Source organism: Gadus macrocephalus, chromosome 4, assembly GCF_031168955.1.
Source record: "Gadus macrocephalus chromosome 4, ASM3116895v1".
Taxonomy (NCBI): Eukaryota; Metazoa; Chordata; class Actinopteri; order Gadiformes; family Gadidae; genus Gadus; species Gadus macrocephalus.
The window spans coordinates 23228404-23248535 of record NC_082385.1 but is presented as its reverse complement, the minus strand read 5'-3'; the positions used below and the strand labels follow the sequence as shown (position 1 = coordinate 23248535).

The 20132-nt window shown below is 46.6% G+C and overlaps 1 protein-coding gene across 3 annotated transcripts in view; it reads right to left on the bottom strand.

The window, feature by feature from the left end:
• Positions 1 to 20132, bottom strand: part of LOC132456367 (obscurin-like protein 1) — a 47615-nt gene extending 27483 nt beyond the window's left edge. The window contains exons 1-16 of one of the 3 annotated variants that reach the window (XM_060050700.1): positions 19984 to 20132; positions 17221 to 18550; positions 16591 to 16860; positions 15580 to 15840; positions 11863 to 12171; positions 11241 to 11507; positions 8672 to 8947; positions 8066 to 8356; positions 7258 to 7372; positions 6883 to 7043; positions 6342 to 6614; positions 5224 to 5499; positions 4356 to 4634; positions 3585 to 3860; positions 2863 to 3138; positions 2105 to 2374 (exon numbers count right to left, since the gene is read on the bottom strand). In XM_060050700.1, coding sequence (XP_059906683.1) covers positions 2105 to 2374; positions 2863 to 3138; positions 3585 to 3860; positions 4356 to 4634; positions 5224 to 5499; positions 6342 to 6614; positions 6883 to 7043; positions 7258 to 7372; positions 8066 to 8356; positions 8672 to 8947; positions 11241 to 11507; positions 11863 to 12171; positions 15580 to 15840; positions 16591 to 16860; positions 17221 to 18451 — 4831 coding nt within the window. In that variant the 5' untranslated portion in view covers positions 18452 to 18550; positions 19984 to 20132. Of the gene's footprint in view, positions 1 to 2104; positions 2375 to 2862; positions 3139 to 3584; positions 3861 to 4355; positions 4635 to 5223; positions 5500 to 6341; positions 6615 to 6882; positions 7044 to 7257; positions 7373 to 8065; positions 8357 to 8671; positions 8948 to 11240; positions 11508 to 11862; positions 12172 to 15579; positions 15841 to 16590; positions 16861 to 17220; positions 18551 to 19469 lie in introns of all 3 variants that reach the window. The other 2 variants (XM_060050701.1, XM_060050702.1) reach the window with 2 other exon arrangements.

Genomic DNA, 20132 nt, shown 5'->3' with positions numbered 1-20132 from the left:
TCAGTAGTCTGCTGGTAAATAGTTTGCTGATATCTGTGATATGATTCCTTCTATGTTTCCTCTGTTGCGTTCAGAGTAGAGCTAGTAAGCCAGCGGGAGAGACAGAAAGTTTGAAATTTTTTGAAAAAAATAAAATAACGGATTAGATACTTATGTGCAACAGTATCATACTAAAACCGCTGTCTTCATCATCTTCATCTCTTTTTTTTTTCTCGCCTCCTTCAGTTGACACACAACTTTACACAGCAGCGTTGCACTTGCTAATATAGCAATCTAATAATTATTAAGTCAAGTGTCATTCAAAGTTACAAAACATTGCATAATGTATGTATTCATAGATTAATCCATAACTAATCAGAAAACATTTAGGTTATGTCCTTGACATGTCCAATTCTTTAACAGTGCATCATTCATTACGGCTAATGGTTTCACCATGAGATTAGCTCAGTGCGCTCTCTCATGAAACTCATCTATGTACTTATTAAACAAGTGGTTGAAAATATCTGAAAATCTTATGTTTTCTGAGGGATAACAAAAGTTTTGGGGTGACTTCTATTTAGGTCCATGAAATAGATGCACCAGGGTGGGTTTTACTCAACATTGGCAAATGTTATGGTTATGCAATAAAAAATGTAATGGAAGTACTGGCTGGATTTGTGTCCTTGTTGTGGTGGTGCAGGTGTGTGTTTTGTAAAAAAGACAAAACATCAATGAATTGAATGTGGGAAAAAAGGAACTGACTGGATTGGTTGAAATATTGAGGAGCACAAAATGTTATATTTAATTAAAAAAGTAAAGGAAAACAGAGCTCTGAAGTATTTGTGTGTCAACCTTTTCCCAATTTCAAGTCTTCCACACTCCCAGACTGCTTGGTCACATCCAGTATTAAAGTGTTTTAAACATCCATCCCTAGAAAGGTCTTCAAAATTAGGTGCTAGGTATTGAGATTTTGCTCTCAGAGTGCACCAGATTAATGCATGTTCAAAATCTTTGCCTGGGGGGGCCGGACCCCACCCCCAGGCATTTGTCCCCCCCAATGTTGAAACCATGGCTACACCTCTGGAATAAGCATTAGGCTACATGTTGGGTTGGTAATATTGCCGTTAGGGTTAGCGTTACGCCTCGTTTCCACATACGTATGTTTTTCGTATCCGTGCTTCCGTAAATTTACGGAAGGGGGCGCTAGTGTTTTACGTACGGACATGAATTTATTTACGGTCAGCCAAAAAGATTGGGGAACGTATGATAATGGCCGTTTTTAGGAGACCGGTACTTTGGAACATGAGGATCGAAATATACAGAGATAAAAAAAAAAAAATTCATACGGTATCTCCGTAAAACGACGGCGAAAGTTAAATTTTTTGAACGTGTATTACGGACATACCGGACAGAAATTTTACGGAGGGGAGGAGTCTCGGAGGAAAAACTGACATTACGGAGAATCACATAGGAATGAATGGACTTTCGGTCGGAGACGGTTGGATCGCATACGAGAATGTACGCATGTGGAAACGAGGCGTTAGGGTGTAAAAAAATAAATAAATAGATAAACGAGTACTCGATTGATCCTCGAGGGATTCCTTCGATCACTCGAGTTTGGAATTTACTACTCGTGCCCATCCCTAGTAGCTATCACAAACCACCATTAACTAGTCAACCATAACAAACGGGTTCCTCCCTATGCTGGTAAATAATGAACAGTCCTGCTAGCGAGCCCCCGGGACCTACCTTTGACCAGCCGGCTGAAGTGGATCTGGTCCTTGAGGAGGACCTACATTTGACCAGCAGGCTGAAGTGGATCTGGTCCGTGAGGAGGACGTACCTTTGACCAGCAAGCTGAAGTTGATCTGGTCCGTGAGAAGGACCTACCTTTTACCAGCAGGCTGAGGTGGATCTGGTCCGTGAGGAGGACCTACCTTTGAACAGCCGGCTGAAGTGGATCTGGTCCTTGAGGAGGACCTACCTTTGACCAGCAGGCTGAAGGGGATCTGGTCGGTGAGGAGGACCTACCTTTGACCAGCAAGCTGAGGTGGATCTGGTCCGTGAGGAGGACCAACCTTTGACCAGCAGGCTGAAGTGGATCTGGTCTGTGAGGAGGACTTACCTTTGACCAGTAGGCTGAAGTGGATCTGGTCCAAGCCAACGTCGCAGGTGTACTCCCCGGCGTCCGAGCGCCGCAACGGTTCGATGGTCAGCGTGCGTGTGTTCCCGTCCACAGCGTGGTGGAAGCGCTCGCCCTCGACGCTGGTCCAGTCCCGGAGCCAGCGCACCGCGGCTGTCTCCTTTGAGACCACCCCGGTCAGGGAGACGCTTTCGGCCTCGTAGCCCGTCAACACCATATCTTCCTTCTTGTCCACGAAGGTGACCGGAGGCTCTGCACCGGAGGAACAGGCAGCACGTTTAGTTTGGTCATGTCAAGCTTGTTTAACCAGTTGGTTTGAAGGGCGATTTCTACGTCAATCCTTTGAACTCGAGGCCGTTCATAGCACTTTACAAAAGAAGAAGTCAAGTTTAAAATCATTAAATGAACGTTAAATGACAATACAATGGAGGGAAGGAATCTCACTGGCATTTGTAGACAAACCCACAGAAACAAACGAAAAAACTAGCTGCTCTAGCTTGTGTAACCAATGTTTGCTCAATGCAGCTTCGAACCTGCGACCCGACCCCGGATAAGCAGTTTGAAGATGAGAATGAGAGGAGGATGAGAGCTTCCAACCGTGAGATCAAAATGTTAAGGGTTAGTAAGTAACACACACACACACACACACACACACACACACACACACACACACACACACACACACACACACACACACACACACACACACACACACACACACGATTGACTCCAGGGGCTACCTTGGATCCGCACGATGCTGACCATCTTGTCGTCCACGGCGTCGCACACGTACTTCCCGGAGTCAGCCGCCTGGACGTTGGAGACAATGATCTTGCGCAGCGTGCCGGAGGTCTGGATGATGGTGTGGTCGTCGCCGGTCAGCCGCCGCTCGTTGCAGTACCACTCGACGGGCGCATTGGCCCGGGACACCTCGCAGGCCAGGATCAGGTCCTCCCCGGAGACCATCTCCTGGTAGTCGGCCACGTCCGAGTTCCCCACGATGGAGACCCGCGGCTCTAGGTGGGGGGGTACACGAGGTCCAGGTCAGTTTGGGGTTTGTCAGATGTTCATCATTTGAACAATGGCTCTTTATACGTTTCAACATTACAACAAAACTATTAATGATAAGCAATTCCGGATTAAATTATCCACTCCAAATTTCGAACGTAAATTAAATTTCTGCAGTTTCATCAACAAACAGAAGAGATTATATTTAACTAACTATGATAGCTTTGACAATTCATTATCCAAAGAACTGTACAATGCAACGATTTGTATCCGATTTATAGGCTGAATCTCATGTTTTTTGTTGTTGATTTACGAAAAGAAAAAATAAGAAAAAGAAGAGATACATTTCCCCCCCAGAAATGGACATAACTTTTACTTTGACGTGACCTGAAAGAAGGTAAAGTTTGGTGACATTAAAATGAACATCAAGATTATGAACATAGATCAGGATTACCCTCCACGGTCACCAGGAAGGTGACGGTGTCGTCGACAACGTCCAGGACGTACTCCCCGCCGTCGGCCAGCTCTGCGCAGAGGATCACCAGCGAGCGGAAGGCCCCTTCCTCCTCCTGGCAGAAGCGCTCGTCGTCCTCCACGCGGCGGCCATCTTTGTACCAGCTGGTGACGGCGTCGGCCCGCGAGAGCTCGCATTCCAGCTCCATGTCGTCGGAGACGGTGAACCTCAGCTCCCGCTTCATCTCCGCCTTCTTCAGGATCCCCACCGGGGCCTCTAGGGACGGGGAACCACTCAGGTCAGGAGATAGGCCAGAAAAGTTCATATTTAAACAAATACTATGGATCAATGGGAGGGAAGCTGAAAGTCTGCTTTCATTAATAAGTGTTTTATTTTTAATATAATAATTCTAAGGTCAGTAGACAACAGACTCAATAGGAGAGATGCTAATATTAGCTTAACCACTAATGAATACGTTTAAGAGGTATTATAAAATGTAATAATTATTATGTCACTATACAATACACTGAATAGGGAAATAGCGTATATTATGATAACTATGAGTTTATATGTTGTGTATATGAATATAATTATTAAATTAATGAAATTTAACGAAAATACAAAAAAAGGAGATGGGACAAGATACTCTATCCCTCCTAAAGAATGTTAAATGTTTTCTCAACTATTTTACAAATGACTATGTTATTATGTTATTATTATATTATAATATAGTAGTCGCCATAGCAATAACAGCTTTCAGTTTGGTTTCACCTGTAATGTTGACCGGGAAGTCCCTCACGTCGTCGACGGCGTCGCAGGTGTATTTCCCAGAATCCCCCGGGGCTGGGGAGAGGAGTGTCAGGCGACGGATCAGCCTATCCTCAGTGATGGTGACGTTGGCGCTCTCATTGATCTCCAGTCCGTCCAGCAGCCAGCGGACCACGGCACCGGGGCGGGACACCTGGACCTCCAGGACCAGTGGCTCCCCGGCGACACCCTCCAGCCTCTCGCCAGAGCCCCCCCTGGGAGAGGCCAGCTTCACCGGCGGCTCTGAGGTGGCCCGGAGACGGCGTTTACATTTAGATTCACATTCAGGGCATTTAGCACCCTAACGCTTTGATCCAACTTAACATAAGTACATTTGTCAGAAGAAGGTGAAACAAGAAAATATCGCTGTCAGTACAGTAAGGATGTTCATAGAACCAAGTGTCAAGCACATAGTTAAGACGTTAAGTTAACCCATTCTCCGTAGTCAACAAAGAAAGCTAGGATAAGATACTACACAACTAAGTACTATAACTAAGTACGACAGACAATAAGTGCGTACAATAAGTGCCAGGACGTTCCAGTACCAGATCATCGTTGGCTAGTGCGAAGCTGTTTGACCATAACACGATCTTGGACTGTGTGTGGATGATGGCTAGTTGGAGCAACCTCACCTGGCCCCAGTCACACTGATGCAAGACACGTCCGTTTCGCGTCGGTGTCCGGTTTCGCCCTGTCGGGGCTTATTATCCCGATAATGACCGGCATTCTATGCATTAACCCTCACATAATTAACTGCAGAAACACATTAAATTACTTTGGATTTAACAGCCATTTATTACAGTGTAAAATAACTAAATCCATCAAGTCTCACCTGCGACGGTGACCAGGAAGGCCACGCAGTCATCCTGGGTGTCGCACACGTACTCCCCACCGTCGCCCCCGGAGACGGCCGGGACCACCAGGCTCCGCCGGGCCCCGTCTGCCTCCAGCAGCAGGCCGGGGCCCTCCTCCACCTCCAGCCCGTCCCGGTACCAGCGCACAGGGGCATTCAGCCGGGACAGCTGGCAGGACAGCTCCAGCCGCTCCGCCGGCCGCAGGGTCAGCTCCACCTCCGAGGCCTCGGGGGACACGATCCGGACCGGGGCCTCTGATGGGATCGTCAGAGGAGGAGGGCGGGGTAAACGTTAAGGACCTTGGTGAATCGTAGTGTAATGATTGTGATGAAATCACTGCCTTAAAGGTGGGGTATGGGATTTGCGAAACGCCAGCAGATTTTGAAAATACACAACTCAAATGGTCCTACCCCTTCTCCTTCAACGCTGACTCTGACTCCACCCATTCCAAGTACATGGTCGCGCAATCATGCACGAGCGAACACAGATGCGCGAGAGCGAGCCATTAGCTGGTTAGCTAGCTCCAGTAGCTACCGCAGGATAACAACAGAAGCTTGCTCTGGTTCACGAGCTTTGAGTACGTGCACGAAGGGGTCGCGCGGGGAGCGGGGGAGGGGGAGTGCAGTACGACCGTTTGATTGACGTACTTACTGTCCAATGCCACTCGGTGGGTCTGGAAATCATTGGCAGGAGTTTTTCGAGCCCTGCCCGTTCCACAGATTATTGACTTGTTTAATTTTCATGTCATTACTTCTAACTCAGTGGCTGTAAGTGGGTTATGATAAGGATTTCAAGTAATTTTGCAAAAATTCCATACCCAACCTTTAAAATAGAATGATTGATGAGTTTGATTGAACTTCAGGGATAACAACAAACTTAGAATGGAAATAAGAATTTCCATTCTTATTGTTTTTTTATTTATATCTTTATATTTCAGGTTATTTAGATATTGGGCCGCTGAATCATTAAACTGAAAGTATCAAATCAAAAGCATGCTGCAGTATTTTCACATCCTCCTTTGCACAAACAAACGATTATCCCTCCTACTATCCTTCAAATAAACGTTCCAACATCCCGCCATCCTAACCCCCCGTACCTGCGACTGTGAGCTGGAAGAAGACGGAGTCCCCGTCCGTGTCGCAGACGTACTCCCCCGAGTCCCCGGGTGCGGCGCGCAGGACGCTGAGCCGGCGGTACGGCCCCTCGCTGGCCAGCCGCACGTTGCTGTCCTCCTCCACCAGCGCGCCGTCCTTGTACCAGCGCACCGTGCCTGTGGAACGCGACAGCTCGCATTGCAGCAGGACCTCGTCGCCGGTGTGGCAGTCCATTACCACGTCGTCCCGTGGCTCCACGATCATCACCGGGGGCTCTGCGGTGAAGAGGAGGTGGGGGGGGGGTTAAGGTTTCTCAGGCAGTCGGTGGGAAATTTGTGATAAAAGAAACAACTAACACAAACACTGTCTGGCCGTCTATCTAATCATTCCTTCACAAGGCCCCAGACTACTCTTCTCCTCCTCTCCCCCTCCTCCCCTCCTCTCCTCCTCCCCCCGTACCCCCCTGCTTTCCTCCTCCTTCCCCTGTACTCCCCGCCTCTCCTCCTCCTCTCCTCCTCCTCCCCTCCTCCTCCCCTCTCATACCTCTCACGTTGACGTCAAACTCCACGCTGCGGTCGCCACAGTGGCAGGTGTAGGCGCCGGCGTCGGCCACCTCGGCCGAGCGGATGATCAGCCTCCGCAGACCGCCCTCCGCCTGCAGGGTGAAGTTATCACTGGGCTGGATCTCACGGCCGTCCTTCAGCCTGCAAGGGATAAGGAGGAGGAGGTGGTGAGGGGAGAACACCGCCATGGGGAGTGAATGGGGGGGAAGAGGAGGAGGAGGTGGTTAGGGGAAAACCATCCATGGGGAGGAGGAGGAGGAGGAGCTGGAACAGGAGGAGGAGGAGGTGAGTGGAGAACACCAACATGGGGAGGGAGGAGTGAGGAGGAGGAGGAGGTGGTGAGGACAGGACATACCACACGACGGCGGCATCAGCGCTGGAGACCTGGCAGTGGAGCACCACCGGGTCTAGCTCCATGGAGCTCCTGTGAAGGTCTTCCTCTGGGACGAGACTGAACTCCACCGGCGGGCCTGGGCGGGGGGGAGAAGGGGAGGGAGGAGCAGGGGGCGAGGCTTCAGATCAAAAGGATGGCCGCGGGAAACTGAAGGTGAAACTGACACTGCTGCCCAGATTGGGACTCAAAACTACACTGGGAGTAAGTTATGTGTGTTTATCCTGAGTCCTGCTTATGGTAGGCTATCATGCAGCTGATATTATAAGCTAATAATATATCACTGAGATCTTGTCTCTTCTGGGTGAAATGTAACCTTTTACAGAATGAGTTTGGTTTGAATGTTAACCCATTACCATTATTATTTCTAGATTATTTCATTCATTTCATAAATGTTTTGTTTCTTCATGGTAAATTCACAGTTTGAAGGGAAGACATGCACAGGTTTAAACAGAAACCCCAGATTAGGCATTCAAACAATGGCAAAGATCCACACGATGTGAGGGATTACAAGGAAACTCAAGAAACAATATCACATTCAGTATATCGAATGTTATTATTAGGATGATCACAGTAGAGTCACACCACAGAGGAGGTACTCACATTAGAAGTTAAAGAAGAACTATTGGGTTTTTAAAAGATTGAAAGATAGTTCAAGGTAGTTTAAAGGGAGAGTGACCCTTTAAACCAGGCTCCATTAAAGACGAACACAAATGGCAGAACTCGCAGCCGAAAACCCTCCGATAGAACCACTGTCTATCCGGCCAATCACCTTTAACCTCGACCCGAAAAATGGCAACATCGTCTGCCATTTGACACGTATAAACTCCAGAGTGAGAGAGCTCGGACGATTGGATGACCTGTGACCTTCTATGCCCCGCCTCCAGCAAGTCTATCCCTGGTTGGTTGAAGATCTGTTCGTCATCCCTGTACCAGAAGACCTGGGCGTAAGGGTTTGTAACGTCGCACTCAAGCGTGACGGGTTCCCCTTGATCGTGGACCTTCGTTCTCTCCTCTTGGGGAACGTCGTAGAATTTGTTGATTTGAGGAGTGGCTACGGTTACTATTGAAAGTGGGTTAGTAGGAAATTAAATGAATGGTTGGTGAACGTTATTTATGCTTAGTATTGTTGACAACTGATTAAAAAAGTTGACTAGTATATTGATGTATTAATCAAAAGAGGTCCTCGACAAAAGCTTAGGTTCTGAGAACCAAATATATTTAGTGTTTCCTGCAAATAGGATCGTTTTTAAAGCAAAGCAAGCTCATTTATTATGAGGGGAGCCAGAATGGGGGGAAATAGGGGATTGCAACAAATATCGGAAAATCTTTCAATTGTAATTTCTTCTGCGTTCATGGACATAAAACACACGCTTACCTGCCACCTGCACGTTGAATTTAACAACATCCCCCACGGCCTTGCAGGTGTAAACACCAGAGTCGGACTCCTCGGCAGATTGGACGACGATCCTCCTCATGTTCCTCTCTGATTGGACTGTGAGGCCGTCGTTGGCCTGAAGCTCCGCCCCGTCTTTGAACCAGCTGACGTGGGCGAAGGCATGGGACACCTCGCAGTACAGGACGATGGCGTCTCCGGATGCCACCGTCTTCTCTCTGTCCCGCTCTGACTGGGGGCTGAACTTCACCTCGGCAGCTAGTGAAACAAGGGACAAGGGTGTGAGATGTTCAGTTAATTACTTAAGGACAATACGACTGCGTGATCAAACCATCATTACCGTCCCACCTGGCCTCAATAAAACCTTCATTACCAATACATTTAGTGAAAATTACTTTATTTTACAGATTCTGCAGAAGGGCATTTAGCGTGAGCATGCTCTAGACACGAATGCAAATTGCAAAGTTTGTGGACAAATTAACCAATCACCTTACACAGTGTTGAATTTCAAAATGTTTAAAATAAGTGCTATATTGTCCTTGTTATTTACAGACCTGTTTGGGCATGTGAGGACCACAGACAATCCTATCCTAATAATTTGGACACTTTCACACAGTTTATACGTTAACAAACACACACACAATGTCATCAATAGGCATTTTGGGGACATGAAATAACTTAAAAATAAGAAATAGTGTGGAACCAAAGTACTGGAAATCACATTTTCTTCTGTGCTTTTATAGTGAAGATCTCTTAGAAAGTAAAAGTAGGAGACAAAGTAGGACACATCAGGGGTTGACACTAAGGTTTCAAAAGCACTTGCCCGTCGGGCAAGTACAGGTCAGGTTCAACTTGCCCGAATGTGATATTCACTTGTCCAAATTATAATCAGAATCATGAACGGGCCTCTTTTTGCCAGGCACCCGGCCTGGTTTTTGGGGGCTCAGAAAACTCATCCTAGCTCAGATTGAAGCTGAATGTTATGTTGTGTTTAAAAAATAACAAACTTCTCTTTGTTTACTTATTTATCGAGCGGTCACATCGTGCCATGAAGTGATTTCAGTCCACCGTTGCAACCTATTGAAGCTATCGCCAAGTTATATGTAGACCTGCATGATTTTATGGAAATGTACATAACTAAATGTCAGAGGTAGTAGCAAAGATATGTCTTTTTAAACTTTCACGTTTCTTGTAGCTCTAACTGAGTACTCACAATCGCGTTTCTAGTAGTGTTGTCAGTCACGATACTGAATTTTCTAACTTCGACACTATACCTGGAAAAATATCAATATTCTATACCATTTTCGATATCAGGGGAAAAGGTTTTTTCAGGAAAGAACATACCCAAAGTAAATAGAGTATATCTCCACAACTGCAAGGGCGATAATGTCATCTTTGTGCCAAAAGAAAGTTTGTTGTGCAAGTGAAATATTCAATGGGGATAATACTTGGTTAATGTGAATAAAGCCACGGAACACAGCGTAAGTGGAAGATAACATTTCCACCTGAAATAATTATCAGTTGGTCGTTATCAGTTGGGAGCGCTGTCTTACTATGAGACACAAATAAAGGTAGATATCTTACAATTTTGACACTTGACACCTCTATATAAAGTTCAGGGCAAATATAATCGAATGCACCAAGCCAAACACTCGCGAATAAATATATGGCCACTAGATTGCGCTGAAGAATATGTTTTCTGATTGAAGGCAATTTACCTATTTCCTAAGAAACTTTCTCTTATTTATTGATTGAAAACACCATGTTTAGTTGCAAGATTTGGCCCAGACACTGGATAATCTGTTTATGGTGGTTTTATTCGATCAGAATCAACTTTGTGGACAAAAATCACAAAGGTAATACTTCATTTTTGGTTGTTAAAAGAAAAGGGGACATTTCTTCTTAAGTTGTTATTTGCGAGTTATCGTCACAGAATGATATGGTTTGGACTGTTGGAATAAGTGGAGGCTCAGCTTTCATGGACTACTAGTTTGTGAGGGTCCAATTTCGTGAAAAAGATCGCTATTGCTGTACATGTGCACAGTTATGAAACCCAAAACCGTGTTCTTGCATATGACTTTCCTTGATAATTTGCCTCAATCCAAAGTACTTCCAAACTGCACTCCTCCATCACTACTCCATTTTCCTTCTACCTAAACCGTTCGCGGAGGCGCTGCACTTGAGATGCTAGCTGTGATGGCTAACCTTTAGCTAACACCTTCGAATCACTGCCAGAGACCGCACTACGAGTGAGTGACAGAAGGCGGGGCTATATTCGCACTGAAGCGATGCGTGTCTGTTAACTCGCTTTCCGAGAGAAGAGAAGACAGCGAGCTGATCAATTGCAAATACTTCTATTTTGTGTGATTTTGCGGAACAAAAGGTTGTTCTCCAGTTTCTAAAAAAATTTGAATAAATAGCCTTTATATTAACATCCACCCAAAATCCACTTGCCCGTTTGGGCAACCAGAAAAAATCTCAACTTGCCCAAACATTTTTTTTACTTGCCCCGGGCAAGCGGTCAACCGTTAGTGTCATTGGCTGCACATACTTTGGACCTTGAGAACGGCCAAGTCCCGTATTCCGTTGGCGATAAAGGTGACCTCGGCCGCATTGTCGGCCATGCGGGTCTCTCCGATGACCAGCGAGTGCTGGCCCTGGGCCTGCTGGACGGCGTACCGCCCGCCCTGCTGCAGCTGGGTGCTGTTGAGGAACCATGTGCCGGGGAGGGAGGCCGACAGCTCTAGGGAGAAGCGAGCCTCCTCTCCTTCTGCCACCTCGCAGCCCTGCAGCCGCTGGCGAATCTTGGGCCCAGGAACTGGAGGGAAGCAGCCAGGCATAAGGGGTGTAAGGGGTAAAGCTAAGCTAAGCTAAGCTAAAGGTACAACTCAGCTGAGCTACTTGCTAACACCCTACACACTTAATTATGTAATTTGGCAGACAACACGCCAAATGCTGCTTGATTGTCAAATAGAAGCTGGACGAAGTATTCTGTAGCAATTTGAATCAGAACATGATGGTTTAAACTTACGTCTGACCAGAGAATTCAGGTACAACGACATCAAAAGTGACGTTAGATAAACACATAAACTAAGAATGAAAAGTAAAAAATCTGCAATAAACCTCAATGAACAAAATAACCTTAAACATAACGTAACGTCGGCCGTACTCACCCAGATGGACAACGTTGGGGAACTCAACATGGCCGCTGCGGCCATACTTGTTGATGCAGCAGACACGGAAGCGGTAGTTCCCCTCGACGGGCACGCTGTCCCCTGTCACCTCCGCCTGGGTGGCCGTCTCGGAGGTGAAGCACTTGCTCCACTCCTGGGAGCCGGCCTCCTGCCTCTCCACCACGAAGATTGAGCGGGTGGTGGCAGTAGTGGAGGGGGACACAGGGACCCAGGAGAGCAGCACCCCGTTGGGGTACTCCACGCCCATCTGGACCCCCACAGGGCAGATCGGGGGGCTGTGCCGGGCAGCTGTACCGGGACACAGGTCACAGTGGTTGGTTGAGGTTAGGGGTTCACACTTGATAGTAGAGATGGTCTCAATGGGGGTTTGAACTTGGCCACATTCAGGGTTTTTCTATAAGCTGGAAGAACAGGCAGGAGGAAATCATTCCAATTTGTGTCTTTCTCATGTTTTTGGCAAAAAAAGTTGGCATACAATTGACATTTACATTTAGGCCATTTAGAAGACACTTTTACCCAAAGCGACTTGAATAAGTACATTTGTGAGAAGAAAGAGAAACAAGATATCTCTGTCGGTACAGTAAGTATGTTCATAGAACCAGTAGCATAAACATATAATAGGACAAACACTATAATAATAATGCATTTTAGTTATGGGCACCTTTCTTGACGCTCAAGGTCACCTTACAAAATCAAACATTCATAAGAGCAAACAAAAAACAACAACAACAACATAATAAAACAGTGTGCAAGAGAAACATAGTTGGGTCCTTCTAGTCCCAAGAATGCAACTGACCTAAAGGGAGTAGGCTTGGCTGAATAGATACGTTTTCAGGTGAGATTTGAAAGTGACAATGGAAGTGGAGTGTTGGATGTCATGAGGCAGAGAGTACCAGAGGTGGGGGGCTGAGCGACTGAATGCTCTTGACCCCATGGTAACCAGGCGAGCAGGTGGGAGGTTGAGCTGGATGATGGAAGACAATCTGAGAGAACGGGCGGGTGTCTTGATATGGAGGAGCTCGGTAAGATATTCAGGGGCAAGATTGTTGATGGCCTTGAAAGTGAGAAGCAGGATCTTGTAAATGATGCGATATTTGATGGGGAGACAATGGAGTTGCTGCAGGACAGGTGTTATGTGACTGATGGAGGGTTTTAGTAATGATACGGGCTGCAGAGTTTTGTACCAGTTGTAATTTCTGTATGGACTTAGCAGGTACACCAAAGAGGAGGGAGTTGCAGCAGTCCAAACACGATGCCACCAGGGTGTGAACCAGAATTTCAGCACTGTTGGGCGAGAGAGATGGGCGCAGGTGAGAGATGTTACGTAGATGGAAGTAAGCTGACCGAGTGACATTATTGATATGGGACTGAAATGATAGGGTGTTATCCAGTATGACACCCAGACTCTTGACCTGGGGAGAGGGGGAAACTGATGAATTGTCAATGGCGATGGAGAAGTCATTTATTTTAGAGAGGCTGGATTTGGTGCCAAGAAGGAGGATTTCAGTTTTATCACAGTTGAGTTTGAGAAAGTCTTTGGAGAACCAGGATCTGATTTCCTGGAGGCAATCTGAGAGGGAGGTGGGAGGGGGTCGTGGTGGGTTTGGCGGAGAAGTAGAGCTGGGTATCATCTGCATAACAATCAAGAATCAAGGATCAAGGATGCTTTAATTGTCATTTAACGTTTACATGAAAAACGAAATACAGTACTCAGGTCTAAGTTTGCTACCTAAAACCCTGGAATCTGTTTAACTTAAAATAAACTATTAATATAAATAAAGACATACTAAGATACAAAAATTCATATTAGAAGAAGATATATATAGAAGGTTAGTAGCGTATTAATGAGTACAAGTGCAGCCGTAGGTTCCTTGTAAGTAAGTTGATAAAGTCAAAGTGCAAATGCAAATCAGGTCAGCAGTCGGGGTCCTAGACATTAAAGTGCATAAATGCAGTTAATCAGTGCATAATCAGGAGGCGTTTAGCAGTTCAACAGTCTTATAGCATCCAGATAGAAAGTGTTCCTGAGCCTAGTTGTCCTTGCCCGGATGCTACGCAACCTCCTGCCTGAAGGAAGGAGGGTAAACAGTCCATGTGCTGGGTGGGTCATTCATGATGGAGGCTGCTCTGTCCTTGCATCTGGTGATGTAGATGGTTGACAGAGATGGCAAACTGCAGCCGATGATTCGCTGGGCGGAGTTGACCACCCGCTGTAGTGCCTGCTTATCTGCCACTTTGCAGCTGCAATACCACAGTGATACAGGAAGTGAGGATACTCTCCACCACACACTTATAGAAGGATTTGACTTTGGCTGTGGACATGCCTGCCCCTTCAACATCCTTAGGAAGTAGAGCCGTTGATGGGCCTTCTTGATGGTGTGCATGGTGTTCACCCGCCAGGTGAGCATGTTGGTAAGGTGCAGGCCAAGGTATTTGAATGTGTGAACCCTCTCCACAGCTGCGTTGTAGAGGGGGGAAAGGGAAAGGGCCCTTCCTGCGGAAATCCACAATCAACTCCTTCGTCTTCTTAATGTTCAGGATCAGGTTGTTTTCCCCGCACCACAGTTCGAGTCCCCTCACTTCCTGCCTGTAAGCTGTCTCATCCCCATTGCTGATAAGTCCTATCATGGCTGTGTCATCTGCAAACTTAACTATGACTGTGCTCTGCAGTCGTGAGTAAGCAGTGTGTACAGTAGAGGGCTGAGCACACAGCCCTGGGGACTGCCGGTGTTGAGGATGGTGGGTGAGGATGTGAGGTTATTAATCCTTACAGACTGAGGTCTGTTGGTCAGGAAATCCAGTATCCAATTGCAGAGTGATTGAGCGAGACCGATTGCTGACAGCTTGTTGACTAGTGTCTGTGGGATGATTGTATTGAAGCAGAACTAAAATCAAGAAAAAGTAGTCTCACATATGAATTGCTAGTCTCCAGATGTTTGGAACTGAATATTATATTAATGGGGAAAATGGCCAAGAGGGAGGAGATAGATAATGAACAGGACGGGTCCAAGGACAGAACCTTGGGGTACACCAGAGGAGGGAGGGGAAGAATGGGATCTAAATGTTTTGATTTGGACAAACTGAGGACGTCCAGACAGATATGATTTTAAACAGTGTGTCAGATATTCCAAGGGAGGCTAATCGGTCGATGAGGATGGTGTGGGAAATGCTGTCTAAAGCTGCACTCAGGTCCAGGAGGATCTGGATGGTGAGTAGTCAATCTTCCGCAGCCATGAGAGGTCATTGGTTATTTTAACAAGAGCTGTTTCGGTGCTATGAAGTGTTCGAAAGCCTGATTGGAACTGTTCGTGAAGACTATTGTGAGAGAGGTGATCATGAATCTGAGAGGCAACTGTTTTTTCCAGAATTTTTGAAAGGAAGGGGAGGTTGGAGATTGGGCGGAGATTATTGAAGTTGCTGGGGTCAGCAACTCTTGAGAATAGGGGTTATTGCAGATGATTTGAGGGGGGACGGAACAGTACCAAAGCTGAACGAGGAATGGATAATTGCAGTTATAAGAGGGGTCAGGGATTGAATACAACCTTTAACCAGTATTGTAGGGAGGGGATCAAGTTGACTAGCAGGCATATATTGTATTGTTGCAATATTCGAAGGCTGCTGGTTCCATCCTGTATCAAAAATGTCAGTTGCTTAGATAATAGCTAAAATAACTAAATAGTACTTCCTGAACTTTACCTTTCACTTTGAGACGGCAGGATGTCTTTGATCGCCCCGTCACAAAGGTCACGACCCCGGTGTCCTGGTGGGCCACGTTGATGAACACAAGGACGTGGGTTTGGTTGAAGGACTTGAGGATGGTTTGGTGTGTCTCGCGGAGCTTCAGGCTGTCCTTGAACCAGTGGACCTCCAGGTCGTCCGCCTCCACCTCAACACAGAACGCTGCGTTCTCCCCCTCCAGCACCTCCAGCTTGCGGGGGAGTTTGCGCACAATTGTCCCTGACAGAGAAAGACAACTCTGCGTATTAATCTTTTTATTGATAATTTGTCATAGACACAGGCCAATTTTAGCCATGTGTCTTTACTAATGCTTTACTATATATAAAGATTGACACATTAACTGCAGATACATTGTCCACAACAAATTGTTAAATTTGAAATGTGCTCTAAAAAACATTCTGTCATGATGATGCTAACTTTAAGGCGGTGGGGTCTAGGTTGATTGTGTTGACTCTGCAGCAGTCTAGAGTAATCTCATGGTACGTTTTATTACAAGGCTCTCTTTTGAGGGTTTGGAGAGAGTAGAGAGCGGAGAGTAGAGAGGGTATTTTTTCTCTCCAAAGTGTGCACTGGAACCAGCTAATCATGCATATTGTACCTTTAAACATTCACAATTTTTTTTTATGCATCCTTTAAGAAAAAAATCTCTTATCTTCTTATAATCTAATTTATATATAAAAAAAATCATCACACAATTTGAAAACCGTCAAACGAAAAGTTAAGAGGCAGCAATATACAGTAGGTCAATGTACAAAATGAATGGTGAGGAGTGTGTGTTTTTGTTTCTCCAAAGCGTACACTTGAACTGGCTTGAAATCGCTGATCTTGCCAATTTTAACCATTAACACTTCCTCTCTTAACACCTTATCTTGTGTCTCTTATAACCTCATCTTGTGTCTCTTATAATCTTATATTATAGAACTAATTAAGTCCCATCATCCTTACATAATTTGAAACCTTGCGTGTTACCTTTCACCGTGAGCTCGGCGATGCTCTTCCCACCGTCGGGCATCTCACAGAGGTACACCCCGTCGTCGTCCGCCCCCACGTCGCGGATGGTGAGCCGGCGCCGCGTCCCCTTCTGCTCCATGCCGTATTTACTGCTGGCCGCCAGTCGCTTGTCCTCCAGGTACCATGCCGCCGACATGACCTCGTCTGGCACGTCGCACTCCAGCACGGCCACGCCCCTCTCGCTCACCTCCACGTCTGTCAGCGACTGCTTAAAGCGCACCGCCGGACCTGGCGAAGGGGGTGGAGGGAGAAAGTTAGGTCTGCCATTTCATTCAGCCGTGACCAAAATAAACAATTTTGAAGGCAGATGACAATAGAAATGTTATTATATACTGAACTAAGAACTAAGAAATACGATGTAAAAATCATATTTCATGAAATATTCATGTGAAAATAAAGTTTGAACATTAATTATTTTCAAATTTCATGTTTACATATTCAGCGTATGTTTTATTCAGCATAACACTTAGGAGGCTTTTTACTTATCATACCTTTTTCTAACATCCTGCATTTACGAGTACAATCCTACAGCATTAAGCTGATTTTGTAAAACCACAGAATTTGGCAAAGAGAGGAAGCCCCGCCTACCTTTGACGGACAGCTGAACAGCGCTGAGCGTATTCCCCAATGCGTTTGACGCGGCGCAAACGTAAAGCCCAGAGTCCTGAACCTTACTGTACAGCACCTTCAGAGTGTAGTAGCCCTCTCTGTCCTCAAAGATGTAATGACGCCTCCCGGCATCTAGAGGCACTCCGTCTTTCTTCCAGATGATCTCGGGCTTTGGCTTCCCGGTCACAAAGCACCGGAACTTGGCGTGCTTCCCCTCAGAGACCGCAAACTTCTTGACCTTGGGGGCGTTCTCCGACGGTTCCTCGGCGTACCTCAGCAGGTTGTGTCGCCCGCCGCGCCCCTGCTTCGGAGACCACTGCTTGCCCGATGACTTCTTGCTCTCCCCTCGCTCTGGGACCGCCTCCACCAACAGGACGGCGCCTGCCAAGGCCTGGCCGTGGCAGTTGGCGGCGCGGCACGTGTACACGCCCTTGTCGGGCAAGCGCGTGCGGAAGATCTTGAGCTGGAACCAGTTGCCATCCTGGATGCTGACGCTGTAGTGGGCGCTCTCAAAGATGTCGTTAAGCTTCTTGCCATCCTTCTCCCAGACCACCTTGGGCAGCGGCGTCCCCCACAGCTTGCAGGAGAAGGCTGCGTCCTCCCCCCGGTCCACGCGCAACGAGATGGGCTTGATGAGGAAGTGCGCCGCGTCGTCGGCAGGTAGGCCCACGCGTCCGTAGTCTTCCTCCTGGGGAATTGGCTTGTCCACGACCTCGGCGCTTGGATTCTTCACACATTCTCTATTCAACTGCACTCTGGACTCCGTACTACTCAGGTTCCCCGCCGTGGTTTGTTGTCCGTTGATGTAGCCGTTGAGCTGTCCCCCCGATTCCCCGTCTTCAAGGTTCCCCGACGGCTTTGTGCCATTGTGTACCCCCGCCTGTGTGGACCCATCCTGCTGTGGAGTGACCGCTCCTTCCACCTTGAGGGACGCGGCTGTGTAGGTCTCACCCACACTGTTCCTGGCCTTGCAGGTGTACTGACCGGCGTCCTGCGGAGTCACTGCGCAGATGGTGAGCAAGTAGGCTTTCCCATCCTCCGAGATCTGGTAGCGTCCCTCGGACAGGATCTGGACGTTCTTACGCTCCCACACCACGTCGGGTCGTGGGTCTCCGCCAATCTGGCACTTAAGGGTAGCGTTGACGCCGCACTGCACTACCACGGGACGGGGGTAGCCCAGGACACGGGGGGCTCCTCCAAAAATGTCCATGATGGGTAGGGTCTCAGTGTCTGCTAATGGAGGACGTAAAGAAAGGCACTGTTGTGGCTGAAGTCGTTCAGATCGTTTTTGGGATCTTCTGTGGAGTAACTGCAAGGGAAAATGTGACCAAGGTTAGTGGAAAATGTATTTAAATGTATCTTCATGAAGTTCACACAAACTATAAAAAGCATATTTGGATTGAAAATGGCACCTGCAATCTATTTAAAGGAAGGATTTGGATTTACAATGTTATTGCATTTATGGTTAGTAAACTAGAATGTAGATGCAGAAGCAAAAGATTAATATGTATCCATACAAGTTATTTTCCTATTCACTATGCTTTCGAATTAACAACAAATTAAAAAGAAAAATGCTGCTAAAACCAGAAATATGGGGATAGAAAGTGCAAAGTTTTGTACAAACTCAGGCTTCTTCCTAGAGTGTGTGTGTTTCCCAGCTGGTGCTGCTCTTCACTGAAGGGATTATTTATAAAACCAGTCCGTCCTAAAAAAGCTGTAACAGAGGCCATGTGTCACAGGCCCCAAGAATGGAGTCCCGCCACACCTGAAGTCAGTCCCCTCAAAGAACTCTGTGATACATAATCTACAGGCCTTTAACACTCTGATGACCTATACTGTCTCATAGGACAATACTCTAAAAGCAGATGTTAGTCAGAGTATGAGTAAGAGCTGCTGAAGAGCTACCATAGAACCCTAGCTGAAACACAAATGTATTTTGTTTTTGTTTTATGGGATCGCTTCTTGTTTTTTTTTTCATTGACTGTCAACTAAGAAAGAGGTTTTCAAATTGTGATATGGGTTAAACCCTATAGATTTCTTGATGGCTCGTTATTTCCTACAGATTTTAAATAAGTCTTAAACTGATGTGGGGCATTTTAGGCACTGTATCAATAATGATAGTGATAGTGTTCTTGATACTGTTATTGTTTGTAAGCGTAAACATAGAATGCTATTTTGACAGAGCATAATGTTGATTAATAAAGAAATAAAAAATATAATTGTAGTACATTTTAGTCCATCACATATTGCAATTGTTTAGCTAAAGGATACACTTGCCGCTGTTGTCTGCGTTCTCTTTTCATTAGCACCAAAAATCCGTCACTTCAGGGTTCATCCTCAAGCAAAAGCTTCAAGCGGCTCTTGACCCACTCTCCTCAGCTGGACTTTAATGGGAACAACCTCTGACCTCACTCTCGGTAACTTCGAGAACTCCGCTAAATATGGCGAACGCTGTTGTGCGTGGATCAACAGTATTGCCGCATCTCTGTGAGTTTTGAAGGTCCAGTATGACCAGACCTCGTACTAAGGTTCCTCGGCTGAGCATTCCACAGGCCTCACAAGAGATTTGAAAACTGGGGACTGGTGTGTTTTCTTCGTTGGGACTGTAGACGTTGTAGCCGGCTACAAGGGGATTCCCAGAGGCTAGGGTCCGTTCCTGGATGGATCACCACTCAGAATAAGTGAGTCGTAGAAAGTGGCAGACAAGTTGCCAAGGTGGTAGGGATCATGCCTGCTACTCACTGACGAATGCTCTGTCCATGCGTATCCATGTCCTTATAATGTCATTGTCCCCGAACCGAGGAGGACGAAGAGTGGGTGTTAGAGAGTGACTAAGACAGAAAAAGAAGAGAGATTTTTTTTTGGGGGGGGGTGTATCTGAGAGAGAGAGA